Genomic DNA, 12,459 nt, shown 5'->3' on the forward strand with positions numbered 1-12,459 from the left:
TTATTTTACTAGGGGTGCCAAAATGTCCAAGAATCGATTTTTAAAAAGCATTTTAAAAACATTTTCTTACTTACTCGCTGTATGTACTGTTTGTCAGGCAATGGCCTCCGTACTAAAGCGTCCCTGCAAGGGGAGGGTCCGGCGTGCTTCAAACATCCGTGAGCTGCAGCTTAGCATGGTGGACGAAGAGCTAATTCAGCCAGCACCGTCTTTGCTGAAGGCAAATGTTTGGGAGCATTTTGGATTTTATTATTTGCTGCGTAAGAAGGAGCTTGACATGACTTATGCAGAATCTGCAAAATGAAAGTCAACTACTTCGGAAACACTTCAAATCCGCAAGCCCACATGCTACGCCATCACCCGGAGCTAAAAGGAGCGGAGCAGCGGCTTCTGCCGACTACTGACCAGCACTTCGCTAAACTGCCAGCCAACTCTGAACGAGTAAAGCAGATAAGTAAATTTACATCTAGAATCACCTGATTAACCTTGTAAAGCTGCATTTTCTTAAACATTTTTAAGTAATATAACTATTTCTCAGAGCTCTTTCAATCAAAAATCAATTCTGAATCGAAGCATCACCCCAAGAATCGGAATCAAATTGAATCGTGAGTTGTTGTAAGATTCACATCCCTACATTTTACCATTTCTTACCAGGAAAATAAAGCATTTCTGCATGCTATACAGGACAGAAACTCGCTATTATTTTAATAACCGACTCATTTTCTAAATTAATAAAGTAGTTACAACCATAAATTGTCAGAAAATGCCTCAGTGTTTTCCAGGGCCAAGATAATTCCTTCGAATACCTTGCTGCCCCTAACTCAGAGACATTAATTTTACTGCCAGATAGGAGTAAAGAAATGAGTAAGATAAAACAGAAAGCATTCACATTTAAGAAGCAGAGTTTAGAGAATTTGGATATTTAAAAAGAAAAGAAAATTTTTTTTTAAAAGATTAACAAACGGGCAAACTGATCAAGACAATCAAAACCTGGACAAATGGTAAATGGACTGCATTTATATAGCGTTTTTCCATCTGCATCACATGCTCAACATGCTTTACAATAATGCCTCACATTCTCTCCGATGTCAGGGTGCTGCCATACAAGCTACTCACTACACACCGGGAGCAACTAGTGGATTAAGGACCTTGCCCAAGGGCCCTTAGTGATTGTCCAGTCAGGCTGGGATTCTAACCGAAGATCCTCTGGTCTCAAGCCAAACACTTTAACCACTAAGCCATCATCTCCCCTAAATGAATTCAAAAATATATCATTTCAATTTTGATTTATTTATTTTATATAGCGCCAAACCACAACAAAGCTGCCTCAAGGCACTTCACACAAGCAAGGTCTAACCTTACCAACCCCAAGAGCAAACACACAGGCGACAGTGGTAAGGAAAAACTCCTTCTGATGATACTGAGAAAGAAACCTCAAACAGACCAGACTCAGGGGGGTGACCCACTGCTTTGGTCATTCTAACAGTTACAAGGTTTTTACAAAGCTGAAGAAACAGAAAACAGGAAATCAAAACAACATCCGCTGCATCAGCTTCAGGAATGGCATCTCGTGGTCAGGCCAGCATCCCATGATCCGTAGCTGCCAATCCCGTGTGACGCCTTCCGCACCTTGGACAGAGACAAAAAGAGCAGAATCAGTCATCCTGAAAAACCATACCTAAGGTATAATTCATCAGCAGTAACTCAACAGGAAAGCAGAGAAAATACTAAGGTGACTGACGGCCGCTACCCCTAAATTTCATTAGCAAACCCACAATTTCGAAAAAGTTTAAACCGAGACCTGTTCCATTACTAATAACATGAATTTAAAAGAACAGGAAGCATAATTCCATACTATGTCAGTATGCTAGCCATACAAAAGGGAAAATAAATGCGCCTTAAGTCTGGAATTGAATCTCTACAGAATCAGACAGTTTTATCTCTGTTGGAAGATCATTCCATAAAACAGGAATAGGTTATTTTTATCCCAGTGCAATAAATGCACTCAATGCTTACATAAACCTGACTGTCTGTAATATCCAATATGACCGTGTAGGACCAGATGAATATAAAATAGTATGCATACTCATACAGTGCATCCAGAAAGTATTCACAGCACTTCCCTTTTTCCACATTTTGTAACAGCCTTATTCCAAAATGGATGAAATTCATTTTTTTCCCCCTCAAAATTCTACACACAATCCCGATAATAACAATATAAAAAGTTTGTTTTTTGAGATTTTTGCAAATTCATGTAACAAACTAAGAAATCACATGTACATACGTGTTCACAGCCTTTGCCATGAAGCTCAAAATTGATCTCAGGTGCATCCTGTTTCCACTGATCATCCTTGAGATGTTTCTACAGCTTAATTGGAGTCCACCTGGGGTAAATTCAGTATATCAGACTTGATTTGGAAAGACACACACCTGTCTACATATAAGGTCCCACAGTTGACAGTGCATGTAAGAGCACAAACCAAGCATGAAGTCAAAGGAATTGTCTGTAGACCTCAGACAGGATTGTTTTGAGGCACAAATCTGGGGAAGGGCACAGAAATATTTCTGCTGCTCTGAAGGTCCAAATTAAGCACAATGGCCTCCATCATCATTAAATGGAAGAAGTTCAGATTCACCAGGACTCTTCCTAGAGCTGGCCGCCAGTCTAAACTGAGCAATCGCGGGAGAAACACCTTAGTCAGGGAGGTGACCAAGAACCAGATGGTCGGTCTGTCAGAGCTGCAGCATTCCTCTGTGGAGAGAGAAGAACCCTCCAGAAGGACAACCATCTCTGCAGCAATCTACCAATCAGGCCTGTATGGTAGAGCGGCCAGATAGAAGCCACTGCTTAGTAAAAGGCACGTGGCAGCCCACCTGGAGTTTTCCAAAAGGCACCTGAAGGACTCTCAGACCATAAGAAACAAAATGAGACAAAGATTGAACTCTTTGGTGTGAATGTCAGGTGTCATGTTTGGAGGAAACCAGGCACCATCCTTATACTGAAGCATGGTGGTGGCAGCATCATGCTGTGGGGATGTTTTTCAGCAGCAGGAACTGGGAGACTAGTCAGGATAGAGGGAAAAATGAATGCAGCAATGTACAGAGACATCCTGGATGAAAACCTGCTCCAGAGCGCTCTTGACCTCAGACTGGGGCGACAGTTCATCTTTCAGCAGGACAATGACCCTAAACACAGCAAAGATATCAAAAGAGTGGCTTTAGGACAACTCTGTGAATGTCCTTGAGTGACACAGCCAAAGCCCAGACCTGAATCTGATTGGACATCTCTGGATAGATCTGAAAATGTCTGTGCACTGATGCCCCCCATCCAACCTGATGAAGCTTGAGAGGTGCTGCAAAGAGGAATGGACAAACTGCCCAAAGATAGGTGCACCAAGCTTGTGGACCTGAAGCTGTAATTTCTGACAAAGATGCATCAACAAAGTATTGAGGAAAGGGTGTGAATATGTAGGTACATGTGATTTCTTAGTTTTTTATTTTTAGTAAATTTGCAAAAATTAAGAAAAAAATAACTTTTTTCATGTCATTATGGGGTATTGTTAGTAGAATTTTGAGAGAAAAAAACAATTTACTGCATTTTGGAATAAGGCTGTAACATAAAATGTAGAAGGGTGAAGCGTTGAATACTTTCTGGATGCTCTGTACATACAACACTGAGCACCTTTACATTAATTTTACACTCTTTTACATCAAGGGACACGTGCAACTTCTGTTTCCAGTATACAATGACAATAAAAGGTTCACTGAGCTGAATAACCGTCAAATTCCGTAGTCAATAATTAATTGTTCTAGCACTATCAATTGTTTAATTCACACTGATGCAATCTTCTTGCGTGTGGTATTAATAACAGTTAAAACAATTTAATAACAGACAATCTACAAACAATTTTGGAAAATTCAAGAACTGTACCTCTAAAATTTCAAGAATTTCTTTTTTGTATTTAACAGTGAGAATGTTGTGCTTTTCTTTGCTTAATATGATTTTAAAATGACTGTTTGGGTTTTGAACAGCTGGACAGACAAAACAGCACACTGCTCTCAGCCTAATGCAGACAAAGTCCCAGAGCATTTACAGGAGATATCCAGAAGGCGGCAGTGACAGCAAAATCTATAAATGAAACACGTTTGTGTTTCCTGATCAGTGCAGACAGGGGTTTACAAATGTTAACTGCAGACACACTGACATATACATGGTATACACCTGCAATATTCATAACTAAGGCGACACAGCATATGAGAGGATTTTAGTGCACTGTACCTGACAGCACAATGAGCAGCTCATTACACACTGATCCATCTGTATTCTGTTCACAGCTACACTCCCACCTCACTGTAATTAATGACTGAATCCATCTGTATTCTGTTCACAGCTACACTCCCACCTCACTGTAATTAATGACTGAATCAAACAGAGTGCCAGAAGCTGTGAGCTGTCACTACATGTAGTAGCAGGACTGCAGTTTGTGTTTGCCTTCTGACAGCTCCCTGCGGGTGTGCACACTGGAGACCATGTCAGCTCTGGGTTGTTTACTGTGTATCCGCTGGGAAAGCTGATCGGGAGCACTTACACAAACAGGGAACGGCTCGGCTCCTTCCTGGATGACAAAGCCCTCGATGACGTGCGTGAGGACCTGAGGCTTGACAATGGCCTGCGGTGGCTTGCTCTCGCCGTTCTGAGGCGTGCTGCCCGTCACGATGGGCGCCTCGCTCTCGTTTCCAGAGGTCATGGCAGGGGGTGGGGTTGCAGGTGCAGAACTCAGCAGCTTGGTTGAGCTCCCTCCTGATAAAGAAGTGACCACAGCGCCGCCTACTTAGAATGCACAGGTGCTCAACACCTAACATCTTAACATTAAACAGTCAATGCAGATTTACAACAGCATTCTTGATAAGGTGATAATCTGATTATAGTTTTTTGTAGCTTGTACATTTTCTGATTTATGTTTGACAAACTGATGTAAACAGGTGATCTGTCGTAGCTCAAAGACGAACAATATGTGAAACTGTTTGAAAACTATTAGTCATTTAAGTAAGGAGCCTCTCCACCAGCAGAAAAAAATACTTCAAAACCAACTTTAAATAGGCTAAATTAGATATAAACAGATTTTGAACCAAACTGATTTAAAGTGTTAAGCCATTTTATATTATTAACGTGATCACTGGAAAAAAAAATCTGACTCAAAGTACGTACTTTACCACAACCAAAAACTCATCTGGAATTTCTAATCAGTGACATACTTCAAGTACCAAACTAGTGGCAGTGGCAGCATTTTATTAGTTAATATGAAACAAAATGCATTTAAGTTGTTGGTAATGTAAAAAACAAAACAAATGTTAGTTTAGCGACTGAACAAAAACGAGACGTTTAAAAAGTCACATCGATAAAAAAAAAAAAAAACTGTCAAACAATCGACAAATAATGAAAAGAATAGTTCGATTTATTTAGGCATAATCACCAACATTAAATCGTAATAGAGGAAACTTATTTCCAATGCGATCCTCATGAATCAGCGAGATGAACTACAAACGCAACAGATTACAAACAAAATAGAACAAATCGAACAAATTAGTCAGAAATAGCAAAATCAGTTAGCTACAAACATTAGCGCCAGCCTGCCGCTAAATAACAGCAGCACAGTTAGCGCTGCTGCTAGCACCGGTACGTCGAGGCTAACGACACTTTCTTACCTTCAGCTCGTTTCACACGCACGTATCATGGTCCACAGACACCGAGGAGCTCCTGCTGTTTGAGCGGCTTTACGCCGCTTCACGGGCTCAAACTAAAAACTCCTCCAGGGAGGAGCCGCCTCCGCTTCCTCCCACGGCTAGCTACCGTTAGCATCTCTCTGCTGCTGCACGTCGTTTCAACGCCAAACCTGGATTAAACAAATTCCCTGCTAAAATTAGTGTTCTGCGTTCGCACCAAATTTAATACGTCCCCATTAATCTACATTTACACTACTCTGGGACGGCTTGACACGGGAGTTGGTTCTCCAACTGAGCACATTTTGATCCATAGAGGGGGCTGTTCTAAACGGTCAGAATCTGTTTTTGGTCAGAGAAGGAAAACGTTTCAGACCAACACAAACAATGTGCACACATACAATAGGCAACCGTTTAAAAAGCATGCAACTGGAACAGTGAAGTGTTTTCAGTGTCACTAAGTTCAGTTCACACCAATCATCTATTAACTGGTCCAAGATGGATTTGGGGAAATAAAAAAAGCATTGAAGTCTAATATTTTTGCCCCAACTGACCAACATGATGTGCAGCTGAATGTGGAATTCTTGTTTGTTCTTCCACGAGTCCAGTCTGCTTTGTTGTTTATAGCTTGTTGCAATCTAGTTATTATAAAGCACCTTCAATTCTGTGGTAGATCACTAAATTACAGCTCATTTTATTAATGGTAAAGCAGTGGGTGTCAAAATCCAACCCGTCATGCGAGTCATAACACCTGGGCAACGGATCAAGTAGGGGATTGCCTGATGGGGTGAAATACAGTGAGGACCTTGGCTGGCCCATGGCCACTACGGTAACCATGAAAGCCCAACAGGAACCCTGAACAGGAGATGGCTAATAGGGTCTGGTGAAATAAGAAGTCCCCAGTGATGATCAGGTGCTGACATGTTAGTTTGTAACCCAACAGCTGTTATCGTGGATGAAGGGTGCAGCAACTTTATATAAGCTTTGCAACTTATATAAACAAAATATTTCTTCTACAGAAAAAAAATTGCTCGAATAGCTATTCATTCGAAACCTTGTGCTCCAAGTGCACCTCTGTTTTTTTTTTTTTTTAAATTGCAGCTCTTATTTTCCATATAAATATTTTCTTGACCTGTACATTTGTTTTCAGAGCTCTCTATGATATTAAGTGGCCTACCCTTCATTAAATATTATTTTATGCATAACCATCAAATTCATAATTATCCGACCAGGCAGGCTGCACATTTGCATTTACCTTTGCATAGAGCGACTCATTATCAGCATCACATCAGATATCATGGTGTTAAATCTTGGAATGATAATGTACATCTTGTGAATCCATCTATCACCTTATATACGTATAAAAGTGGACTAAAAGCGAAGATGCTGCAGGAGTATTTACAATGATTTGTTATAATCTTGTAGTGTAATTATAGTGTAATTCTGTTGTATTCTGTTATGTTTGTTTTGTTCAGGAGTGGATTCTCTACAAGCCTTTTTGGCTTCCACCACTCCCGAGCACATTACTTATATTGTAATTTTTGTTCCTCTTTCTCTCTTTGGTTGTTTTATGTATATACATTATTTTGTATGCGTTTTGTAAGATAAGACTTTATTGATCTCATAGTGGAGAAATTCACTTTTTACATCAGCTCTTAAAAAACACACAAGATGGGCGCGAGTGGAGGAAAATGTGCATCAAACAGCGTGTGCAAGGATAAGCAATAACAATAATACTTTTAATACAATAAAATAGGAAAACGAGGTAGAAATAGAACATATACACACACACATACACACATATAAACATGATTGGAATTGAAAAAAGATAGGAGCATCTTGTTTACAATATGTGAAATGGAGTTTAGATGTGATAAGGTGACAGTGCTGGGATTTGTAAACGAGTTGTTATTGCACATGATTTGTGGACATAATACTGCATGTGGTGATTTCACAGTGTTATTGTACAGTCTGACAGCAGCAGGGAGGAACGACCTGCAGTATCGTTCCTTCTTGCACTGAGGGTGCCTCAGTATTTCAGTGGCGCCTCAGTGGTGGTTTCCTCCTGAAGTCGATCATCTCCTTCGTCTTACTGGTGTTGAGACAAGTGGTTGCGCTCACACCAGTCCACAAAGTCTGTGATGACTGACCGGTACTCCAGCTTGAGTACATGCAATAAGCCTGAGTGACACGTCGATGAGTCCCTCTTTCTCCAGGTTTTGGAGGTAGCTCCTCAACAGGCAGGCATACTACAGACTGTACCCTGGGGACGCCACTCCATGCATCTATGGACTGCCCAAAATCCACAAACAGGATGTGTCACTCAGGCCTATTGCATGTAGCACAGATTCCATCACGTACAATTTGGCCAAGCACCTCAAGTGGATTTTGGCTCCTCTAGTGCGTAACTCAGACCACCATGTGGACAACACACAAGATTTTGTGAACAAGATCAAGGACCTGCAGCTGGAGGCAGATGAAACTATGGTGTCATTTGATGTGACATCATTGTTCACCTGCATCCCCACTGCTGAGGCCGTCTCAGCGGTGAGGCAGAGACTGCTGGAGGATGTGTCTCTACTTGAAAGGACCAAACTCACACCAGACCACATCTGCCAACTCTTGGAGATGTGTCTCAACACCACGTATTTCCTGTTTAGGGGGAATTACTACAGGCAGATCCATGGTTGTGCGATGGGGTCTCCGGTATCCCCCATTGTGGCCAATCTGTACATGGAGCAAGTGGAGAAGACAGCCTTGACGTCTTTCATGAGCATCTCTCCCAGTCACTGGTTCAGATATGTCGATGACACATGGGTTAAAATCAAGCAACAGGAGGTCGAGGACTTTACAGAACACATCAACTCGGTGGACTCCAATATCAAGTTCACACGTGAGGATGCCAGAAACAACCATTTAGCCTTCTTGGACTGTGATGTTACGATTGGAGAGAACAGGCAGTTCCGGACAGGGGTTTACAGAAAAGCCACTCACACTGACCAATATCTGCTCTTTGGCTCAAACCACCCCCTTGAACACAAGCTTGAGTTGATCGGGACTCTTCAACACGAGCCCTACAGGTGCCCACAACTGCAGAGGGAAGGGCTAAAGAACAACAACGTGTCTGGAAAGCCCTCACAGTATGTGGGTACCCACGATGGTCCCTGGACAAAGTGCAGAAGTCCCAGAGAACAAAGAGACCAGATAGACAGGAGACGGAGACAAGAAGAAGAGGAGTGTCTCTCCCTTATTTAGCAGGAGTAGGTGAAAAACTACAGAGGATCTTCAGACAGCACAAAATCCCAGTTTACTTTAAACCGGTTAACACCTTGAGACAGAAATTAGTTCACCCTAAAGACAGGATCCCTAGTTACAAACAGTGCAATGTAGTGTATTCTATCAGATGTCAGGAAAACTGTAACGAACACTACATAGGTGAGACTAAGCAACCTTTACATAAAAGGCTATACCAGCACCGCAGAGAGGGCGCCAGTGGACCTCAGTCTGCAGTTCATCTCCACCTTAAAGACACTAACCACACATCTGAGGACAAGGAAGTTAAAATTGTAGCCAGAGAGAAGAAATAGTTTGAGAGAGGGGTCAAGGAGGCATTCTATGTGAAACAGTTGAAACCCAGCCTTAACTGGGGAGGGGGTCTGAGACACGCTTTGTCCCCTGTTTACAATGTGGTACTCAGGTCAAAGCATTTTCAGTCTTTTGTTCACGGTAATGAGTCATTCACGTCATGAGTAGAGTCGTCAAGGGAGCCATCAGGAAAGGCGTCTGTCCCATCATTAGGAGGGACAGCTGCCCTGTCATTAGGAGGGTGCTAACTAGAGCACAATAGGTGCTAATTGGAGCTATTGTTTAGTCACTAGCCTATATCAGTCTACCTCTCGGTAGGAGGGATCTGGTTAGGTTTAAAACTCCAGCTTTTGTGGCTTCTGTTTATTCTTCTCTACAAGAGTCAAGACAGAAGTCAGACTACCAGAGCAAGAATTTTAGCTGAGGAAGCTTCTGAGATTTGAAGCGGAAAGTCCTCAGATCAAGCAACCCAGTCCAGTCGAAGATTCAAGCTTCTCTACTATGCTAACAGGCTAAAACAGCCGGCTTCTTCTATGCTGTGCTTTCTGGCTCCCCAGTGGTTGAACAAAAGGTGAGCAGAGGCAGCACGTTACTATGAAGAAGGTCCCTGGATTTTCATGAAATATGTATTTGAAGGTAATCAATGATACTTCTGGCTTATTTTAATTTATCATGGAAAATAAATGTCTGCATTAAACAAAAGGTGTGTAATCCGACATCTATGTGAGTGGGAAATATTTTCATGCAGCCATGTCATAATTAATGACGATGTATAAACATCCCCCTCAACTCAAGACCCACTGTACTGTACATGCTTCTATTAGTGCTACTCCTGAATAGGGGACAGGCAGGCTATGCTGATTTGATGATTTTAGCTCCGTGAGATTCAAAAGCAGGGACACATTTGCTGAAAATTTCATAAACCTGCCTGAAATCTTTGAAAGGTTATTGACAGTATAGTCTTCATCTCTCTCTCACACACAGTAATTTTGGTTCTGTGACCTTCAATACAGTGGTCCCTCGTTTATCGCGGGAGTTACGTTTAAAAATAACCCGTGATAGGCGAAATCCGCAAAGTAGTCAGCGTTATTTTTTACAATTATTATAGATCAGGGGTGGCCAAGTTCGGTCCTCGAGAGCCACATTCCTGATACTCTTAGTTGTCTCCCTGCTCCAACACACCTGAATCCAGTGAAAGGCTCTTTAAAAGTCTGCTAACGAGTCTTTCATTGGATTCAGGTGTGTTGGAGCAGGGAGACAACTAAGAGTGTCAGGAATGTGGCTCTTGAGGACCGAACTTGGCCACCCCTGTTATAGATGTTTTAAGGCTGTAAAGCCCCTCACTACACACTTTATACACTTTTCTCAAACAGGTATTAACATTTTCTCACTTTTCTCTCCTGTGTAAACACTCTCAAAGTTCAAACCTTAGTAGAAAAAATAAGTCCAGTATTATAAAATGAAACCAAAGATGAAAACCTGTTTTCAGGCCCAAACATTTGTTTGAGAAATAAAAACAATGTTTTCCTATAAATAATTATGATGGCTTTTAGAACTAATGAATTTAATTTTAACGATCAACCTACAAGGTTGGACACATAAGAAATTATTATTATAAGTATTTCACAGTTCCTCTGATCGTGCCTCTTCGTCCTGGCGTCGCTCCGCAGCGTGTTTTTCCACTGAGTGACACCTCGGTGCAGGTGTCTTTTTCCGAGTGAAGAACACAGTTATGGGTAGTTGTTGGCACTCTTTTTTCTTCTGGGCGAGAAGATTCTTATAAATAGACACACGCAGAACACAATGCGCGTGCTCTTTCTTCGCTCACTGCCTCCACTGTTACCGTTGCGGGACCGATGCGGGACCCGCAAAGAATCCAAGTCATTAAAAAGATGCAAACCTCTCTCAGTGGCCACGGAGCTCAGCGGCTGCGGTTACCGAGACCATGCAGCGCTGCAGATTTTTACGCAAGAATTCTATCCTTGCGGTCTGCTGGAGCGCTCTGCATCAAAACAGCGAGCGTAGTCTCTGGACCTGTTGCCAGGTTTTGGCCGCAACTCCGCACAGCAGACAGTGGAGAGGTGTGAGTGGCCCGCTGCAGTGATTACCGAGCCCGCAGACTCAGTAAGCGCATCGGAGGCAGTGAGAGCAATCGCGGTGATGCCGACCGGCCTGCCTGATGAGGACGCAGAACACAGTGCGCTGTAAAAAAAAAAAAAAAAAGCATGCAAAATTGCACACACACACACACAAAAAAAAAATCTGCGAAACTGAGGCCGTGAAAGGTGAACCGCGATATAGCGAGAGACCACTGTATTTGGTCAAAGTCCCTCATCATCGAGCTTAACCTAGAGACCTTCAAGGGATGTGTCCCTCCTACAAATGTGGTGAACCCCTCTGAAATCTATGAAGTTGTAGCTGAGGAAATGCTGGAAAAACAGCTCTGTCTCAAGAGAAACGCATTAACATTATAACTTCTGTAAAATCTTACAGCATGTTGGAGGACAAAAATTACCACCAGGCCCTGCTTTAACCTTTTTATCCATAACGACCATAACGATTTTCATTTTACATCGTAATGGTCTGTGGCTATAATTAAATGAGAACTCATTAACACTCACAACAGCCTATATGTCTGAACAGCTTTACACAGTGACCCCACATACTGTCTGATTCTAATTTAGACGTCCATCTCCAGCCACCTGCAAACCAAGTTTCCTTTGTGGTCACTGGCTCAAAATGCAAGCCTTCAAGTTTTTAAAATTACGACACGTACATTTGATTTTGAAGTACAAAATCCATCAAAAGCTGCACGTCAGGATTAGGGCTGGGTATCGGGAACCGGTTCCTTTCGGTTATCCTTAAGAAATGATTCAATCCAACAACATCAATAACCTTTTTGCTTAACGATTCCCTTATCGGTCCTTCAGAGTGGCCGTTTTTGGGGGTGTTTGTCAGGAAAACGATCATTTCTCTACAATGATTACAGAACCTGCAGCGGGTCTGTAATCAACCGTTTCTGCAGCGCAGCTTTGCTTTGAACCAATCGAAGCAGATTTGCAGATCGAAGCAGTGATTCAATTTTCTGCTTCATTGATTCATTTTATTTCACTTTATCTTAATTTTTCCCCGCTAAAACTCTAAAGAGCGTAT

The 12,459-nt window shown here is 42.0% G+C and overlaps 1 protein-coding gene across 2 annotated transcripts in view; it reads right to left on the reverse strand.

Annotated features, from left to right (window-relative positions):
• phc2b (polyhomeotic homolog 2b (Drosophila)) overlaps positions 1-12,459 on the reverse strand; it is an 83,217-nt gene that overhangs the window by 9,591 nt on the left and 61,167 nt on the right. For both annotated transcript variants that reach the window (XR_004559415.1, XM_034165757.1), the window contains exon 10: positions 4,590-4,801. Coding sequence is in view for 1 of the 2 variants with exons in the window: in XM_034165757.1 (XP_034021648.1) it covers positions 4,590-4,801 (212 nt within the window). In the remaining variant the exon portion in view is untranslated. The remainder of the gene's footprint in view (positions 1-4,589; positions 4,802-12,459) is intronic.

Source organism: Thalassophryne amazonica, chromosome 3 (assembly GCF_902500255.1).
Source record: "Thalassophryne amazonica chromosome 3, fThaAma1.1, whole genome shotgun sequence".
NCBI classification, from domain to species: Eukaryota; Metazoa; Chordata; class Actinopteri; order Batrachoidiformes; family Batrachoididae; genus Thalassophryne; species Thalassophryne amazonica.